This window comes from Phoenix dactylifera, chromosome 15, assembly GCF_051530095.1.
Source record: "Phoenix dactylifera cultivar Ajwa chromosome 15, Ajwa_hap1_PhDact_Kaust_v1.1, whole genome shotgun sequence".
NCBI classification, from domain to species: Eukaryota; Viridiplantae; Streptophyta; class Magnoliopsida; order Arecales; family Arecaceae; genus Phoenix; species Phoenix dactylifera.
The window spans coordinates 21,016,149-21,037,243 of record NC_143204.1 but is presented as its reverse complement, the minus strand read 5'-3'; the positions used below and the strand labels follow the sequence as shown (position 1 = coordinate 21,037,243).

The window sequence follows — 21,095 nt, the reverse complement described above, 5'->3', positions numbered from 1 at the left end:
AAAGATTAACCAATTTAGCCCGAACGAGTCATGCATAAACCGTAACGATTCGGTGCAAAACCCTAAAAAGGAGCGAAAAAATTGAGAAAACCTAACAAGAAAAGAGCCATCTACCGCGTGTTCTTCCTCTGGAATCGCGTTCACCGACGAAAGCCCTCGGAGAGAACTCAGAGAAGTAAGAATAGAGGCGAGCGGGTTTGGGAGGGAATCAGAAAACACGCCGGATGTATGCTCATCGGAGGGCTGAGAAGGCGTGACCGTTGAGGCGGCGGAGATGAACGGTGGATCAGGTGTCGGTGGGTTCCACCACATGGTCGATCCACGCTGCGATCCGAGAAGGCCTTGAGGTGCCACGTCATCCGACGTCGTGGGATCTGACTTGGGCGCGGATCAGCTGGATGACGCGAAACACGAGACGGTGAAGCTAGGGAATAGGGTAACGCCAAATAAATGAGAGGGGGAAGAAACGAAAACACCTCAGCGTCGTAGCACGCTGCGGAATTTCGTCCCATACACGGGATAAGCAAAATTTGATCAACTAATGGGATCTTAACCACTCAAAGCTCATCAATTACTGCATATATGATTCCGTTGATAGGAATATTGGTCCATCAAATGCTTTTTAAACATGGTGTATGCTATGATCTATATATGCCAGATAACATGTCAATAATTGGTAATGATTAAGGAAACTAGGGTTACCGATCTGAGTTCGAATCCCGCCTAGAATGGGTCGTAAGGTGAAAAAAAAAATCTTAGAATTTTTTAAAAATAAAGAAAGCAAAGAAAAATAATTAAGGATTTGCATGGGCAAATTTGCAATGCACATAAGAGAATGGCTAGAAGACGTAGATAATGGGTTGCGAATTTGTATGTCGAAACTAAATACACAGAAGCAAATAGCTAGAAGATGCCGATAATTATTTGAGATAAAAAATTGAGGACCTCTATGGATCCACCTGAATATATGCTTGCAATAATGATCAAGTTATCATCGCCTAAGATAGGCGAACTAACTTTGATTTCCATCCAGAAGAGCTGAAACAGGTGTTGGACAATCTGCCAACATATTACCCACAGGCATCCCTTAGCATCTTAAATCCTGAAAAATGATCTGCAATCTCCATCTTCACTCAGAATTTATATTGGTGAGAAGGAAAAGCTTATCGAACTCTCTAGTTATTCCAATGAAACCATTCCCACCCCCAATAAGTGCTTAGTTATCTTTTTAATTAATTTATATTAAGAGAATAAGAAGGGGGAGATCACTTAACGCAATCCTAGCTGTGATTCATTAAAAATAACAGCTGTGCTTTACTCTTAAGAAAATAACAGTGAACTGCTTGGTGAAACAGCAAACCCAGTGATTTCGTTCAAAAGTAGAGATGGGCACTGGGCCGGGCCGCCCACGGCCCGGCACGGCACGGCACGAAGCGGGCCGTGCCTGGCACGGCCCGCCAGCTACAGTGCCGGGCCGTGCCTGGCACGGCCCCTTTGATAGGGCCGTGCTGGGCTAGAGGTTCCTGGCCAGCGGGCCGTGCCAGGCACGGCCCGCTTCGGGCCTGGGCCGGCACGGCCCGGTCTAGGCCCGCGGGCCAAGCACGGCACGGCCCGCGGGCCAGCACGGCACGGCCCATAAGGGCCTGGGCCGGGCTGGCACGCGAGCCTGGCACGGTCCGGACCTGGGCCCGGCTCGGCCCGATAAAATTTTTTTAATAAATTAATAAATATTGAACACTAAGAAATCTTGATTTATGAATATAAAGCCACCTTAATGGTGGGGGTTTGGCATAGACCCCTACCAGTTTATTAATTTAAATCAAAATGGTACATGAAGGGAGGTTTGGACCTTGGTCTGACCTCTAGATTCTAGAATACAATAAGAAACTAAGAAAGGGCCGAGGTTTGGACCTTGGTCTGACCTCCAGAATACAATAAAAATGTACAATTATAAAAAATTAAGAAATCTTACTAATCATCAGTGATTCAGTGAATCAGTATTCACTCTTCAGTCTTCAGTCTTCAGTCTTCAGTCTTCAGTAGTGTTTGTATCATCATCATCAGAGGATGTTGTATTATGTCCACCTTTATCTTGAAGTCTTGCCTCAGCATCCAGCCAATCCTTGAAGCAGAGAAGCATCTCCACCGTTTCGCCCGTCATCCTACTTCTCTTTTCGTCAAGAACACGCCGACCTGCACTAAAAGCGGATTCCGATGCTACCGTGGACATCGACACAGCTAAAATATCGCGTGCAATTGCAGACATAACAGGATATTGATTTCTAACACTCTTCCACCAAGATAATACATCTAGATTCTCTATTTGATTTTCATCATATGCAGACTGAAGATCATTTCGTAAATAAAATTCTAGTTCACTACTTAAAGATGAAGAAGATGAAGAGGAACTTGAAGCATGTGTGTGTCTTCTCTGTGCAATGAATGAAAAAATAGATGACGAACGAGAACTACTAGAAGGAGGAATAGAGGTTTGTATTTGTGTTCTAGATCCACGAATTTTTTCATCATATATAGCATAAATATCATAAAGAAGTTGTCTTACCTCATCTTTAGCAGATTCAGCATCTTGATTCATATTTTCAGCGTATGCATCAAGTAAAATTAGCACGCCATTTAATTTAACTCTAGGATCAAATACAGCAGCTAAGTTATGCATAGGACATATCCTGTCCCAATACTCATTCCATTTAGATTCCATTAGGTGAATAATAGGCATTAAAACATCATCATATCTATGTTCTGCAAATTTTTGACTAATTATATATGCTTGTTGTAAAAATGAACATGAAGTAGGGTAATAAATACCAGAAAGAACATTGGTAGCATTATTAAAACTAAGCAAAAAATCTTCCAAAATTTTTTCTTTATTCCAATCAGTTTCAGTCAATGTAAATCCTAATCCACGATCATTAATATATGCACTTAATAAATTTTTATATGGGTATGCATCATGTATCATGCTATATGTGGAGTTCCAACGAGTAATTACATCAAGTTTAAATTTTTTAAAACGTTTACCATGATTTATGCATAATTCCTTAAATTCTTGAAGTCTTGATCTAGAAGCATGAATAAAAGAAACTGCATTTCTAATTTTTGAAATCACATCTTGAATCATGCCCATGCCAGCTTGAACAGAAAGATTTAAGATATGACATGCACACCTAATATGCAGTAAATTTCCATCTAATATGGGATGCAATGAGTCTTTTAATAATACAACAGCAGAATTATTATTAGATGCATTATCAAAAGTAATAGACATAATTTTATCATTAATATTATATGAACATGCAGTTTGATAAATTATATTTGAAATTTGTTGCCCAGAATGTGGAAAATCAAAAGCACGAAAAGCAAGAATACGTTTATTTAATTGCCAATCATTATCAATATAATGAGCAGTAATGGCAATAAAACAATTACTACCTACAGATGCTGACCAAATATCAGAAGTTAATGAAATTTTTACATTTAAAGTAGAAAGTGTTTCAATTAAATTTTGTTTCATTGCTAAAAAATTGGTCATAGCTACTCTTCTAAATGTACGCCTACTAGTTCTTTTGTAAGCAGGTTGTAGGTTTAATTGAACATATTCTTCAAAATTAAAAGATTCACATAAACTAAAAGGTAATCCATCCTTAACTATCCATTTTACAAGTGCTTTTCTTTGATTTTCATGATTATATGCAAAATTACCTACAAGTAATCCCCCTTGTATATTAAGGCTACTTTGAGTTTGAGCATGAGAATCATGCATCCTATGACTCTCTTGATGTCTTTTTAAATGCCCTGTTCCCCCACTACTACTACAACTATAAAGTTTGGCACATTTTTTACATTTAGCTTTCCAGACTCCCTCAACCATAACTCTATCAAATTCATTTCATACAGTACTAGTCCTCTTACGAGAAGAGGTTTGACCTTCACTCGGTTCACCAGTTCTAGAGGAACTAGGAACAGGGGGTTGGGGATTAGTTTCTTCTCCCTCAGAAACAGGAATGCCAAACTGACTTTCCTCAAAAGATGACATATCTATGATTAATTCAAAAAATAAAAACTAACCGCAAGGAGGAATTGAGTAGAGGGTCGGAAGGCAGAGGCAGAGCCGAGATTCCGAGCTTCCTTTTGTGCTCTCAACAGAAGCGACCTTCTCTTCTCAACAGGAACCTCCTCTTGTGTAGCACTTGAACAAACTAAAAATTAAATTGCTAGAAGAGCACTTTAGAGGAGAGAAATAATAGCAGTAGAGAAGGAGAGAATGAGAGGTTTGGTGTGGTGAGAATGAGGGAGGAATGGGCTATTTATAGAAGCCCAAAAATTTTTTTTCCCAAAATACCCCTCCATTCAGCCGTTATTGGACTGTTGGGAGGGGTAAAATCGACTTTTTCCCGAAAATAGCCGTTGGAAACGGCTATTTTCCCTCCCCCTCTCCAGACGGGCCGTGCCAGGCACGGCCCGTCTGGAGCCGTTACGGGCCGTGCCAGGCACGGCCCGTCTGGAGACGTTGCGGGCCGTGCCTGGCACGGCCCGTTTGCGCCCGTTACGGGCCGTGCCTGGCACGGCCCGTGCCGTGCCGTGCCGTGCCCGGCCCGGCCCACCAATAGAGGGGCCGGGGGCCGGGCCGGGCTGGCCTTCCGTGCCTCACGGGCCGTGCTAGGCACGGCCCGCTTCATAAGCGGGACGTGCCAGGCACGACCCGCTTAGAATTTGGGCCCGGGGGGCCTGGGCCGGGCCGGCCCGGCACGGCCCGTTGCCCAACTCTATCAAAAGGTAGGCCAGCCTCTTAGTCATTGCTACTGTAATATTCCTACAGGTTCTCTTACAGGTTTAAATCATAAGCAAGCTCAACTTATTTCATGCCAAGCATAAAATTTACTAGCATGCACTGACCGATGTTCTGCTTATTTGGAGTATTTGCAAATACCCAGCAAACACAAAATTACTAAAATTTTAAATATCGATACGCAGCTTCACTTTGGAACTCGAAAATCTTTGCAAAACAACACACTCAGTCTTCTCAATGTAGAATTCATCAGATCACTGGAGCATATTAAACTGGCTGCTGTTCTTACATCAAAATGAACAGTTATATAACACCACCCATACAACATACATCACCTAAAAAAGCTTCAAGAGGCACCTCAGGCATGCCTGCACTCATGGAGCTTCAAAGAATATACACACAACTCCACCCTTTCAAGGTCCTTGTTTCTAGTTTTAGCAGCCAACATAACATATATAATGCAGACAGACAGTGTTAATGGCCATTTTGCTGCCGCTGTATTTCCTTTGCTAGATGGTAGGTCACAGTTTCGCATCAGATTGTTGAGCTACAAAGTGTTTGTTCCAAAAATTACTAAGCTGGTTCACGAGGACGGGCATCCCAAAGAGAACTCAGAGCGCGAAGTCGCTGGAAGTAATCACCTAAGGCAAGGAGGCCTTGTGCCGCCTGGCGGGTAGTGAGGATCTTGTACATTTGCTGCAGGGCTTGCTGCCGAAGGTTGTCTGCCTTTTTAATTAACACACATCAAGATAAGTGGCATCATCATAACATCATGCTCAGCCCCTCTATACATCACTCATAGGAGCATTCTAACTGTACAGAGTATATGATCGAACTAAAACTCTTATAGCTGAGCAGGTAAGTAACATAGATATAAGAAAACAGGTTTTATCAGCTAGAACTCTTGAGAAACAATAAAGCGAGGAGTGGCAGTTGATTGGGTCAAGCAAGGTTCTGGTTGGATCAATTTAGAAAAATATCATTTGCCAATTTGACTCATATCTGACCTGAAATTGTTGGGATTCCTCAGCCTGAACCTGCGCACAGGGGCAATTCGATCCCGATTTGGGTCATAGCAGACCCGACCCGACATTGGTTGGGATTCCTCAACTCAAAACTGCTCACAGGGCAATTCCTTGGACACAGACAGACAGCAAGAATTCAGCATACCCTGCACCAACCAATCCAACCCACCTCATCACAAACCAACCCTACCCATCCTAACCCAACCTGACTTGCCTGAAATTTATTAGGATCCTTTTTGTCAATATCTACTTGGTAAGGATATAGGATTCCCTATTCTAGTTCAGTCTTTCGGAGGAGAACTAGGAATATAAGGACAAGCTTCAGGCCAACTTTAAAAGACCAAACCTGACCACACCTGAACCAACCCTATCCAAAGAACTCCACCCTCATGGCCCAAATCAAGTCAAAAACCCTAAACTGCACCTGACGCATTTATAATTTGCATACGAAATTTGACATAAACCCAACCCAAGCTGAAAAAAAGCATAACCAAACAGGGTCCAGTCTAGTTGGGTGTTTTGCCGCTCCTATGTTTAGTAAACCTAGCATTCTGAAAATTATGCCGGGCAAGCCAAAATACTACTGTAACACTAGGGCCTTACCATGATCAGGTTATGCAAAGTTGAATTAAAAAATTTGTCTTAATGCAACAGATATTGCATACTCTAATCTAAAGTATTCCAAGAAAAGCTTAAAGGTTGCAGTAGCTGAGATTAAAGCAATAGATAACTAATAAAAGCAACAAGATTTAGTGTTAACAATAACCATAAGACACCCTGATCAGGTAAGACCTGGACATGTAATTTCAACTTTCAAAGTTCGTAGATCGGGCCTGAAACAAACACATGTGGAGGTCATACAGCGATTAGAAAGACATTTATATAGCACTTTACTGAAAATAAGAGAAAAAGTTATTGTGCTTGGTCATAAAGATGTTCTCCGTTATGGCCATTAGCTTAAAACAAAACACCACCAAAAGGTGCTCAAGTTCTCAATAATTAAATACCACAATAACCAACTTAAAGGTGATCATTTTTATTGGCCGACAGATTACCGAAGGTTTACTTGATTCCTTTCCACCCCATCAGTATCAAAGGGACTCGGACACCGAAAAAGCCGCTACATTGTTGGACAAAGGAATTGGTTCAGATGGTAAGCAGTGTGCACAAAAGGTTCCTGAAAACTCCAGGTTCTGCCACATATTTTTTTTATCACAGTAAAACACTTCCAAAACAAGTATGTGTGAGCCTCAGTTAGAACTTTAGATCCCTCTAACTGATACTAGCCATATCCAGCCCTATTGGGATCCTTTGGTGCAACAAAGCAGAAGCAATCGCACCAATGACTATTGAGAACTTCAAAGAAATGCAAGGGAGCTTTCCCCAGAAAATTGATAAAAAAATTATATCATTTAGGTAATATAGGAATGATAAGATTATCTTTTTCAATAGTTTCGCATGGGTGAATGAGTTACTGGAGCATCCAGTTCCAGAAGGGATATTAAGGCATTGCTAGCATGCTTGTAGAACTTTGCCAGAGATTTCCACACCTACAAAATCTTCTTTTTAGCCAACAAAACTATCAAGAATGCAAAAGACAGGTTGCTCAAAGACCTCTGAATGTCAGTTTACGACAATTTATAATATAAAGGAGATAATAGAGGAGAAATGTAAGAAAGAGCCATCAATTAAACAGGGAAAACATGCAATTGCCTATAGTGAGTGGAAAAGTACTGACCTGGTTCGCAAAGCCTACAAGAGCCTCCAACTTTCCCATTGCATTTGCCATTTGTCCCATGTAATCTGCAACACCTGAGGCAACTAATGGATCAGATGTTAGAGTCTCCGCAAGAGTTTGTTGAAGTCTATCCAGTCCCTGGGAAAGAGCATCTTCAGCTTGCTGAGAAGATTGTTGCAGGTTACGGACAGCCACAAGTTGTTGCTCCGTTAGAGGGTGTAATTGTGAGGCAAGAAGCTGTAAGCCCACAAGAAAGGAAAAAAAAAGTAAGGGTAATGCACTTAGAGTGCACAGAGCTGTACCCAAGGCTCCATAAAATATATCAACAAAAATTGGCATGTTCTCCGCAAATAGTTTTCTCTGTTTTGAGAAAGGGAGAGAAAGTCAGAGGTTCTAAATGTGGAGTGAGGACCTGTAAACCATGAGAAGGGAAACTAGAAGTAAGGATAATGCAGTTAGAGTGCATGAGGCTGCACACAAGGCTCCATAAAGTATATCAACAAAAATTGGCATGTTCTCCGTGAAACACTTTATTCTATGTTTTGAGAGGAGGAAAGGCTCCATAAAATATACCAAAAAAAAATTGGCATGTTCTCCACAAAAACATTTTTTTCTATGTTTTGACTGGGCCAGACTCAAAAAGTAGTACACAACTGGTAAACAGTGTGGATTAACTCACACCTCAGGGGAGAACCATGAAAGAGCATATGGGGAAGAATAAAACATCTGAAGCAATAAAGGTATGAATTCCGAGCAATGATTTCGAAAGAGTCTTCTAATACAGACAGAGAATGCAGCATTTTTTTTATCAAAAAGCAAAAAATACAAGTAGCGGAATGAAGAGTTTCCACTGGAAGATATATCAGATGCCAAACACGTGCATGAGATGAATAAACCATTTACAAAATTAATAAGAAACCTCTAGAAATAATAACTTGGCATTGTCTTCGATTGTCCTCAACTTATTAAGTCACCTTTAGAAGTTCTGAAGGCCGAAATCCCCCGATCCAAAGGAAAAACCGTTCTACATCTGTTTTCCACATGCCAGACATTAGATAGAAGACATCGGAGTTTGCAGCAATTGCTTTTATACGGAAAAGATTATCATAATGGCTCATTCCACTCTCTACAAGCATGTGGAGTTCTATATCAGAGACATTTGCTTGTAAAGCAGCTTTTAGTTCACAAGTTTGTCGATTCTGTTCTTCAACCCAATGCACATATTGAATTTCAAAAGCAGCAACACCTGCAAGGTGCATTGGTAGCATAAGTTGCTAATATTAGATTGTTCGTATTTGATAGTACTCAGCAGACGACAGAATTGGAATAAGCATGGCTAACATTAAAAGCATTAAGATTCGAAACTTGTCCTTGAGTTATTATTAGCCAAGTTACATAGAGGGGGGAAAATTCTGCATCTTTCATTTTCTGAATGAAAGCAGGTTAGGCTCTGCCTCTCTCTCTCTCTCTTCTCATTAAAAAATAAAAAATAAAATAAAAATAAAAACATTTAGGGGGGAACTCAAAATTCCTTTACAAAGATGCTATGTGCACAAGGTAAACAACAAAAGATTCTGTATTTTACTTCCAAAGTTTTCTATGTCAATAATGCTGATACCTATTGCAAATACAGAGTTATATGGGTCAAAGTTGAAACTGGACCTTTATGTATTACGTATTGAAATTAGTTAAAAGGTGAATTAATCCTCCCGTTCATTGTAGCAGATGCTTTCAGTTTGGAAGGATAAACTGACATGCATATTAGTTTGGTAAATGAAAAGTGAGATCACATGTACTTGAAACAGATGCTTCTAAGCCAGCAATATCCTTATAAAGAATAAAATTCTTTTAAGTGACCATGTTTAATTCCCCACCTTGCATAAGTACCCATTTTCCATTGTGTAGTAATTTTATGTATTAAACCTTATAGTTTCACAATAACATCATATTTGGGATTTTAAGATATCAACAACAACCAGGAACAATAAGATTTGAGTAGTTTAAATCTGATATTTTACAAAGTTGGACTCAACTAATGCTTAAATCAGACATGAAGAATGGGCCTGTTGTTCTTTTAAATGCATTGGTTTCAATCACAAAACAATAACATAATAGTTACTACTTCATCCAAAGTTAATAAGGCTATTATAAACAAAAAAAAGGACAAAATGAAATGGATAAGACTTTTTTACCTGAATTAACAGTTCCTGCTAATCCAAGAGTTGCATCTCCTAAATGTCGACCTATGTACACACCCTGCAGCTCAGCAGTAACACTCAATTAGCTGACAAATGAAAATATAAGATGTTACACTTGTTTGTACAAGAACTGGTACTCCAAGTACCTGCTGTTTAGCCCGCTCAAGCTCCTGCTCTAGCTGGGCCAGTTTTAGACGACTTGATTCTAGCTGCTGAACATAAGCCTATGAAAGACACAAATGGATCAATATAGCAGTCTATCCCTGTTCATTCTTTACCAAATTTGAAGCTTTTCCTGCACTATAAAGATACCTTCTTCCTTAGACGACTCTTCCTAGCAGCCTCTCGATTCTGCGCAAGACGTCTTACTACCTACATATAGTCATTTAGTAGACCTTTAGAACTGCCATCTCATCAAAGCATTCTGCATGCCAAAGACTATATAGATATGTATTCACTGCCTCAGATGCTACATATAGCAAATGGTTGAGACTCGAGGAGCACAACATATGCTTATCATTTAAATATGGAACTGTCAATTATTTTTTTCAATAAGAACATGAATTCATTAAATTAGGTTGAATGGAAACAAATTTTAGTCATCTTGGGACCAAGATAGAATTAAAAAAAAATTAACTCTTTTAGCCATTGTTTTTGACTAAATTGCTTTCCAGAAACCTTGCATCACTTTCATTATTCTAAATATTAATCCTGTTGAGCAACCAAACCCCGTTGCAATCCCATCAAACACCATTGCATCAAGTACCTAATATCAAAAACCGACCTAACTCCAAATTAATGTCAAAAATTAGTTTATATATGTGAAATAAAAGATGTAAAGGGATTTAACTCAAGCTTTAGTGTAGATCTATTGCAACTAAAAGTTTACCTTCTCCATAAGTTTTATAAGACTTGCCAGTACTCTCCTATTGATCTTTGATGTAAAATTTCCATCATCAATGCCTTTTTAACCCAGTGCACACTAAATTAATTCCCTTGTGTTGGTACTCCATGACAGGCCTCCAAGGAAGGATGCATCCCTTATTTCCCATTTTTCAATAAATTGTCAAGCTCAATACTAGTCTTGGTGGTTTGCTGCTAAATTAGTTCTTGAAGTGCCTTTTAATCACTCTAACTGTAGCTTCATAGTTTGTCAAACAAGTTTGATGTCATGTATACTGGCAAACAAATCCAAATAATCATATTTAATTACAGTAGATCTATGCCTATTTGGTGCTTTCTGTATGTAGAACTTATCATCCCAGTTTCTGCATTGGTCTTTTTGTGTCTTTACATTGGTTTGTACTATGTATGATTTCCCCATTTCAACATATGTTCCCAATAAAATGTATGTGCAACTAATACATAACTAGAATATAATTGATTTGCAAAAATAAATAAAATAAAATAAAAACATTATACAATTAACAATTCCTAATAATGATCAAAGAATCACAGCAAGAGTTGTTCTAAATATCCACGCAATGCCCCTTGGATGTCCCAATTGCAACAACTTTCAGGTAGTAATTAGGCCTGTCAAAATCTATAATCTTTGCTCTAATAACTTTGGTTAATGAGATATAACTTGTGCCAGAGCATGTCGCTTTGATATGATTAGAAGGCAGCTATAGATAAAGGGATTCTCTCAAAACACCAGATGTTTAAATCAACAAAAAAAAAATTGTAGACTTTTAGGTAGAAGTGCACAGAAGACGATCATAATTAAACCAGATATTTCTTCTGAAAGAGGGGAAAAAATAAACCTTATTAAGTCCGTAATATTTACCTTATCCGCAGGCATGTTTGCCTCTTGATCATATCTTGCCTCTTGATCATATCTTTTTGATGGTCCTAGGCTCTCATGAGGAATATCTTCTAACTACAAAAGCATTATGAAATAACTATGAATGTGAGACAAACAGAAGAAGAATGGTGCAATCACCTATAACACTAACAAAACAAAAAAAGCTGCTTCACCATATCCCCACCCTATTGTCCAGTTTGGTATCTGCTTCCACAATTGTAGATGCACCTGTATTTTGACTGCTGTCAGCTTTAAAGGAGTTGCCCCACATCCTAATTTGGTGGTTTGGTCGATATACAGCCATCCTTCTAGTTCTAGAGGTTGCAAAATGAGCTGATGTAGAACTCATACTATTTGGACTGACAGAAGAAAAATGAAAAAAAAAAAATTATTACTTTACTTGCAATGGAGAACAGCTACAAGCCTACAACTATGCAAAAAGGAATTAAGGAAGTAGAAAGTATAACAAAGAGGGAACAATAACATACTGATGTCAGAGGAGAGTACATTCATATAAAAATTTCAGTCGTGCTACTAGAGTCGCAAACCATTTAAAAGATTTACGTGAAAGCAATAGAGATTTCTTGTTGTTCAATATGAGCTGCAATTTGTGGGAGCATGTAACCAAGAGATTCAGTTCATACATCATGGTGATCAAATCAAAAGAAACTCTTCAACTTCACATTCTTCATATTTCCCCTTTTGGTCTCAATATGAGCTGTAACAAACAAATCCCAGGGACAGATCATGGGAAGCTTCCATATTCCCTTGATAGTAGATGCACTTCAGAAAAAATAGTATGGAAGCAAAATCATGATTTTTTTTTTCTTTAATTGATAGTGTTAACGTATGTTCCAGGTCCAATTGGAAATGTGTAAGAATGCAGATCTGAAGGCCATTTCATGTGTCCAACAGAATAAATAAAGATCACATACCTTTAACCATAGACCCCTTATTTTCATATGATGAATACATTAGAACTATACATACTAACACAAGGAAACAACGAATCAAAGAGAGTCTACCAGCATGATGTCTTCAGAGTGCAGAGACATTCTAGAAGCATGCAATTGTTTTATATTGTATATATATTGATAAAGAGAAGATTTATTCATAAATTGCTATCTTATCAATAGAATGTCTTTTTGCACTAAAAATGTAATGTCCGTCGACTAAGCTATCACTACCACTGAAAAGGAATTTAATAATGTTCCCTCAGTCCATCATGTGGTGCTGTTCATGCCTTTACAACTTCTAGTTCCTAGTGATATCAGGGGAAATCTTAGTTGCATGTCGGCTCAAATCATAATAAAACAAGTAGCCATGGCATCAGAAGACCAAGTGGGAGAACTTTTTCATTCTCAGACACTGCTAGTGATGCAATTGGAAGGTCAATTATAATCCATAAAAAGAAGAAACAACTAGTTAGAACCATTCGAAACTCCTTCTGGGGTCCACCGCAAGATGTCTTCCAGTAAAAAGAAAATCTCGAAATTGATCAATGAATGTTAGGGGCAACAATGACAGTCCCAATCAAGGAATGACTACTCATATTAGGCAACCAGTGTGGGATATTTTCCTATTTAATTCAAGTCCAAGTTCATGCAAAAACTGCCAGCTCTACTACTCTTGTCCTGGAAATTGGAATTACAAATACAAAGTACATGCAATTTAGGCGAACCTGGAAATACACTGTTAATTTGTAAAAGATGCTTATCCATAAACTGTCACAGAATTCTCTTCAAAAAGTTCAATCCAATTTATGACAAGATGCATAGAAGAGTGTAACGCAAGTTGAGAAGAAACTACCCCTGAAAGCACTTTTTGGAGAAATTATCAACTCCTGTTTCCTATGCCTCATTTGACTCTCTCAACTCCATCAGCATAAAAAATAGCAGCTGCATTTTACTTCTTCAAATATTTGCAGCCATTATTCCTTCAAAAAAATTACTTGCAGCCATTATTGTCTCCCAGCTGTGACAGTTGGACAATTTTCTCAACCCAAAGAGCTCTAATCTTAGCTAATTCAATTATGATTTGAAAATCCTTTTTTAGCTCACCCTTTTTCCCGAATGTGAAGAAACCATCTTCTATTGTCAAAATTTGAACTTGATAGATGATTTTCCACTTACTCTTTTATCCAATATTTTCCTTAAAAAGTTTTAGCCAGCTTCTAACACTCACCTGTTTCTTTTTACAAAATTCACCATGTTAGATATTTTGGTTGTGCATTCTAAACTATCAACCAACCTCAAGAAGCAAGAACTGATGTCCTATCATTTCAAGCACAACCCAACAAAGATGAAAACATATCAACCAAATTAGGTCCATCCCATGCCCGAGTTTTCATCTCCACTTCAGCTAATGAGCTACTAACCATGCATAACCCATAAGTTCTCCATTCTTTGCCCTCGAAACCAAGCATACGACAGCAGCGCCAAATCCATCTTGGAGCAAAGAAAATCACGAAAAGCGTGACTTTCATCTCCTTCTTCTGCAACAAATGAAATGATTCTTTTTGGAAGATTTGGCCATTCTTCCTGAAATATTGGCATAAGAAAGATCTCTACAGAATGCCAGAATTTCTTCTCAAAAAGCTCCACACTCCTCATAGCACGGCCAAGCACAATAAAACTACAGAAAACTTACCTACCGCATCGGATGTACAACTGTCTCGGGTCCTTCTCTACAATCAACGTGTGAAAAAGAGATTAGACAATTTCAGCTGCTAGTTCCTTGTACATCCTTCTATAGTCGCTCCAGAAGGGCAAATCAACGACTTGACGACAAAGAATCCAATTGCTTTCTGAAGCGAATAGCAGTTATCAAACACAAAGATCTCAGCTTTAATTAATTCCATGACTGAAAGAGGAAAGAAAGAAGCACAGGGACAACAATCTACTGGCAACACGAATCTCCGCTTGACTAACTATAAGCCCAAACCTCAAGAAAGAGAATCCGATCCCCTCCATCAAATTTAACTCCAAACTAAAATAAAACATCATTAGATTCACTATACCAACCAACGAAATCCAGGGAAGAAAGGAAAGGCTCCCTCCATATAATTTTTTTTTTTATTCCCAGATAAATCATAAAAATGGGAAAACAACATTTCTGTGATAAAATGAAAGACTTTTAGATTCCTAATGAGCTGAAAACACAGTGACGCACATCAGCCAACTCATTTTTTTGAAAAAAAAAAAAATCCGGGAAGAGAAGGGAAGCATTCGAACCTCGAGTTCACATGGACAGCTCTCGCCGCAAGCAAAACGAACAAACCTTAAACCCTGGCCTCCGAAGCCCTGGGGATTCCATCGTCTCCCTTCTTTCTCCCCGATGGTCGCTTCCGAGAGAGAAATAAGAGGAAGAGGCCGCGAAAATTACAAAGCCGAAGTGGAAATTCCGGAAATCAAGTTCCCCCACTCTCTTTCCCCTGTCTCGTCTTTCGTTTATTTCTCTATTATTTTATTTGCTCTATTAGTTTATATTTTGAAACTCTTCCCCGCCGCTACCGTCAACGGTTAAACTCAGTGACGTCTCCGCTAGCGAACGCGGGAAAGGACAGAAAAAAGAAGGAAAAAAAAGAAGAAGAAGAAGACGACAAAAGCGTGGGTGCACGTTAGCCGCCATCACTGCACGTGACGTCGGCAATCGTCGCTCAAGGTGCGGCAGAGTCTAGTCACCGCAATCGTCAACTTACCTCCAAAACATGTTGACCTACGCTGTACGCCGTAGATGCGGGCCGCTAGTTACATAGTATCTGTCGCTTTCGGCTTTCTATTTCCAGCTGTATTTCTCATCCCCTTAGCTGGCTCCAGAGACTTATCGAATTTATGGATGATTGGAGGTAGGAATCCAATCACTTGAAGCAACATAACATAGAAAAAGCAAACTCATAGCCATAGATCTAGGCCCTGCCTAAAATAGTTCTAATATTTTTTTTTAAATAAATAATTCATATAATACTAGTATGGATATGTCTAAGATTTTTTTTACATGAATACTTTATTAAATATTAGATTTTACATGAATACACTTTCAAAATTAATATTTACATGTATAACCTCGTAAAACAATTGTTTTACTATTCTACCTTTTTTTTAATTTTTGTTTTTGCATATGTACCTATACTATCTAATGATGTTAAAAAATTAGTGGTTTCAAATTAAAATGACTAAAATACTCTTAATAGGTAGATATGCAAATAGATCATGATCCCGATAGCAGGAAAGAAGACAGGAATAATAATATAATTTTAAAATTTTATTTTATTTTTAATTAATATAAATTTGATTTTTCTTAACATCGTTAGAATAACCGTTGTATTAAGGGTATATGTATAATAACAGAGTTTTACGATGGTATACATGCAAATATTAATTTTGGAAGGGTATTCATGCAAAATCCGATATTTAGAAGGATATCCATGCAAAAAATCTATATGCCTAATAAAGCCAGAAAACAACAAATTTCAGAGTGTTCTAGGCAACTCTTCTTCTCCGACCCATAGGATGTCTGCAAAGTGACTGGCCATATATGAAGCTACCCGGTCCGCAGCTTCGTTTGCCTCTCGAAAAATATGCTTGACATGAAAGGCCATACCATTACCCATCATATTCAAATATCTCGAATCAAAGGGTGGCTCCCTCCATCACCACTAAAGCTACTCTAGATTAGATTATCTAGTTAGATCATCCTTATTTGCTAGTATCAAAAAATTATCTTTATTTGCAAAACATCTTACATGTGTTGATTTTTATTTTTTTATAGATATTTTTTATGATTTGGTATAAAGTTAATATTTTATTTTTTTTAATAAAGAGATGCTTGTATATAACCTAATGAAAGTAACAATGTTGCATTGGTGCTCTGTTTTCACTTAAACTAAGTCTGTAAGAGAACCTAATCTAGCATGACTTGTTAATAACTAATTTAACTAGTTAAGCAACATATTCGATCTTAATTGACCTAATACATTTGAGTCCCACCTAGCAACCATCACGATTAAACTGATCTAAGGTTAATACATGCTTTGGTTCGTAAGTGTTTCCATGAATTGGCTAATCTAATCTAATTCGAACTCCAGACTATTATAAATCATGCCGAGTCCCGAATTAGAACATAAAAGGCTTTATTCACCACCCGTGCTTATATTTTCTGTGATGTAGGGTGATTGATGTGGACTTCCACGATTAGAACGGACATGATGGATTATGATAAAGATTAAACTATGTTATCTTGGGAGGTGGGGTGATGGTGACGTCAATGAACACGTCATCAATGACATTAAGTGCCAAACACGTGTGCACCAACCGGTTCACGGGGTGATTCGTGCCACTTGCGTGGGTGCCGGGCGCAATTCGAGCTGGGACCCGTATTGGTGGGCGGAGACTATTGGAACAGAGGTCGGAGTGGTTTCGTTGCGTGCCATCGTCCAACTCGGTGCAGCCTTTTTCGTGGTGATGACGGAGATGATTTGATGTGGCTAAGAAAAGGTGAGATTAATGGTCGTTAGTGCTGGCTTCATCAACCACTAGGTAACATTCACACGTGTGATTGATATGCTTCGCCCTTCCTTACGTACATGTGGGACCCCGTCTCATAAAGGGCAAATGATCTTGTGGTTCGTGTTGTGTTTAGAGAGAGAGAGAGAGAATATCTCTTTAGTTGATGCATGGTTTAGGTAAGTATATGAGTATTTGGAACAAGTTCTTGTGATAGCATATGCTACCACGCAAGTTACAAAGGCACCTCTTTTTGTTTAATGCATCACCTTTGTGATTCTCAAGGTAGATTTTGACCTGGTTATGAGGTTAAATTTTGCATGATTATAGTGGTGCAATCTGAACATTTGTCATTATAACGAAAAAAAAAGTTATCTATGATGCATAGTGATCAAGAAACGAAAAAGAAAACAATTTGATTTGTGGTGATTCTTATAGACTAAATATGACAGAAAAAGATTTGGCTTGATGAAATCTCTCGTTAGGTGCATGAGTTTTGTGATGTTAAACTCTAACAACTATTACATAAAAGAAGTTGAAAAATGCATGCATATTGATGTGAGATGGAGTGACTACCTGATTCCTATTATCTTAACACATAATGTGAATCATCAACAAACTTTAATGGGATTTATCCCAAGTTATTTTGATTTCTCTTCTAAGAGATGTTTAAAGGTGATAATTTAAGAATGATATTTATTTGAGTAAAAAAAAATCTGAAAATATTTCTCCGAAATCACAAGCAATATCTGATATACATTAAACATAATTAAGATGGAACAAAGCTATCCTTAAATTATTATAATTCAAAAGAGATCCGGCTCTGTAAAGGAGAAAAGATGCTTACCTTGTCTTGAGGTGATGAAAGTTGTCTTCAAGATAATTAAGATAAAGCTCCATGATATCAGATCAAAGACTACCCCTGCGACCATCACATGCTCTATGATATGAATATGATATTGAGATTAATTTCTTGATTTGTTTTCTTAATTTATCATTACTTGTAAATACTGAAACAAAGAGAACAAGTAGCTTCATGATTATTGAAGATGAATTTGAGAATCAACATGCATTCAAGAAAAAATATTATTAAACATGCTAGATAAATGCGTGGTGTGTATATATATATATATAGCTGGTGATTAATAGATAAAGCAAATAATCTGGGCATTTTCTATTTGAGAATCAACATGCATTCAAGAAAAAATATTGTTAAACATGCTAATAAATGTGTGGCCTATATATATAGCTGGAGATTAATCAATAAAGCAAATAATCTTGGCACATCTTACTTGGAAGGGCTATCATTATTCTGCACGAGGTAAAGGAGAAAGAGAAAGGGATCGTTTCTGCAGTAATAGAAATAATTTGTTGCCAATGCTTTTATTACTTTGAGTGTAACTGAGAAGGAATTTGATTGTGTTTGCACAGTGGCAGCAACGGACACAAGTATAGAGCAACAAAATTTATGCTTAAACTGGCTCCCTTACTAGCCAAGTAAATAATTGAAAGATTGATCATTGGTATTCTAGATATACAATGTATCTAGCCGAAAAACATAATAAACATGGGTGAGGTGGTATCTTATCGGAGGAACAATAGAAGGTTGCTATGATGACCCAGTCAAGGCCCAGTCCGCTTGACTGGGCCAACCCGACTTTTGGCCCAGAGCATGTTTCCAAAAACATATATCTCTTGATCTTGCATAATTATCCAAGAACTGTCCAGCGAATAGCTAATATAAGACTAAACACACGCCTGTATGAGTTATCACGTACTCCTCCTATTTAAATCTTGGTATCCTCGTTGGGCTAAGAATCCAAATCTATTCAAATCCAATCACAAACACCATGATCAGCTCATGGTGAGCTCAAATATACTCGTCCTACAGAGTCTTCTAATCCACATAGATCATGAACCGGAACCGCTATGATATTATTTGTAACAACCTAAGACCTCACCCAAAAAGGCTAGTTAGAAGATATTTTTTAGATTTCTTAATCCTGTATAAGTACCTAAGATCTATCTAGTGAATAATCGATGTGGACTAGATATACACCTTCACTGGTCATCATATACTCTTTTTGTTTAAGTTCTGACGTCCTTGCCAGGCTAAGGATCAAAATCTATACAAATCTAGTCACAAACACCACGATCAGCTCGTGATTTACCCTAAAGATGTGCGACCGTGTTGCTTTTCGGACCCGGGTGTTGGGTTCGGGGCCTGGGCATGACATTTTCTATTTCTAAAAACTCAAGGATATCCCAACCTCTATCTTTCATTCCAAGTCCAAGCTGTTGTGTCGAATCGTCCAGCGCTTGCTTCATTGTTTTTGCCTTGATAAATACAATTTTTTTTTAAAAAAAAGAAAACAGTAGTGAATGCACTTAAAAATGAAGCAACCACGGCTGTCTTCCATAAATGAATCAGTAAAGTGGTGACTTAGGTAAGGTTATTGACTTGCCGTTTAAGCCTTCATCTTATAATAAGTACCTTATAGTACTTTCATCATTTCCCATCCCGAAAATTCTTGTGTTGATTATCAGTTCCTATGATCTCCAAACATTTCCATCACATAAACCATCAATTCCTTATCAGACCTAAAGAGAGAGAGAGAGAGAGAGAGAGAGAGAGAGAGAGAGAGAGAGAGAGAGATTTATCTGCTCATTATAGCTTCTTTACTTCAAGAAAAATGAAATCCATTATTTGCATATGAATTTTAAAAGCCTGCAAAAAAAAAAAAAAGACTATCTGAATGTTGGGTAAAACAGGGCTTATTTTAGTTCTCTAAACTTGTTATTTCAATGTGTTAAAGCCAAAGTTGTTATTCAAAAGCTATAATGTAAATGAGAATGCCTCATGGATCGGTTTCAAAGATATTAGTTTAAAAGATATTATAGATGCTCTAGGGGTGGCAATTTAGGTCCCTAATATTGCCCAATCCTAATGTGGCGGGTTTTATCCAACATGCAGCAAATCTAGGACAAGTACAGATAATGTAGAACCTGCCTCAAACCCAACTAGAACATATATAACTCTTCATAAATGCCATCTCCATCCTTTACTCTGGTCGCTCCACTCACCAGGAAAATCAAACATATGAAACGTTATATGACATGAGGCTTATTTTTTTTATTTTTTTAGTTGATTAGTTTTCTTAGTTTAAGAGACATTTTATTTCTTAAAGAACAATATTTTTGTTTGTTATACTTCTATTTTTGTTGAAAATTTAGTTTGTTATGTTCTATATCTTCAATTCTTGTTTTGTTTAAAATTATGCGAAATACTAAGATTTATTTTTATATTCTTTTTATTTAGAATTTTTAATGCAAATATCCTCTTAAATATTAGAATTTGAGTAAATACTCTTCCAAAATTGATATTTGCATATATACTTTTATAAAAACACTTATTTTGTATGTATTCTCTTTCTCTTTTTTTTTTTTTGTTGTATATGTACCCATGCCATCGGATGCCTTTAAGAAATTAGTGGTTTAAAATTGAAATTGCTAATTTCAATCATGTCAACTTTAAACCATCAATTTCTTAACGGTGTTAGATGGTATGGATATATGTGCAAAAAAAAGAAGAAGAATATACATGCAAAATAAGTGTTTTATAAGAGTGTACATGTAAATATCAATTTTGGGATGATATTCACATAAATTTCAATATTTAGAAGGGTATATACTCAAAAAAATAGTTGTTAGGTACAAGGTAGGTGGTGGGGTTAAAACCTCCCTGTAATATATAATACACACATGCATACATACATATATATATATATATATATATATAGATAGATAAATAGATAAATAGAGAGAGAAATAAAAATAGAGAAAGAATCCAGGTTTATTACCGTGCTATTTGTCTGCCTTGATTTGGATCTGGAGATTTGACCGGACATGAGAGGAGAGGAAGAGAGCTCCACTTAAGAGATACTAAGGAGAGAGGGGAAGAAAGCACCAAGGCATGCCAAACTAATTAAGTCGATAACTTTATAAGGCCTAAGAGGGTT

At 37.6% G+C, this 21,095-nt stretch overlaps 2 protein-coding genes across 10 annotated transcripts in view; both read right to left on the bottom strand.

Annotated features, from left to right (window-relative positions):
• The window catches only part of LOC103717773 (protein RAE1-like), a 20,478-nt gene extending 12,768 nt beyond the window's left edge, over positions 1-7,710 (bottom strand). The window contains exon 1 of one of the 5 annotated variants that reach the window (XM_088711549.2): positions 7,571-7,710. The gene's annotated coding sequence lies outside the window, so the exon portion shown is untranslated. Of the gene's footprint in view, positions 1-96; positions 254-7,570 lie in introns of those variants that run through there. The other 4 variants (XM_008806281.5, XM_008806280.5, XM_088711548.1 and 1 more) reach the window with 4 other exon arrangements.
• Positions 5,016-21,095, bottom strand: LOC103717774 (transcription factor TGA4-like). 5 transcript variants are annotated; one of them, XM_039134293.2, is made up of 10 exons: positions 20,937-21,095; positions 17,924-17,998; positions 11,757-11,931; positions 11,555-11,647; positions 10,081-10,140; positions 9,915-9,992; positions 9,763-9,826; positions 8,545-8,816; positions 7,571-7,807; positions 5,016-5,533 (listed from the first exon to the last, which is right to left on the bottom strand). In XM_039134293.2, exons 2-10 carry the CDS (start codon positions 17,974-17,976, stop codon positions 5,381-5,383), a joined length of 1,185 nt encoding a protein of 394 aa, XP_038990221.2. In that variant the 5' UTR covers positions 17,977-17,998; positions 20,937-21,095; the 3' UTR covers positions 5,016-5,380. The 5 variants fall into 5 exon arrangements, with proteins under 5 accessions (XP_038990221.2, XP_088567673.1, XP_088567672.1 ...); XM_088711547.1 differs by having other exon boundaries at positions 17,924-18,016; positions 20,937-21,056; XM_088711546.1 differs by having other exon boundaries at positions 17,924-19,804; positions 20,937-21,053.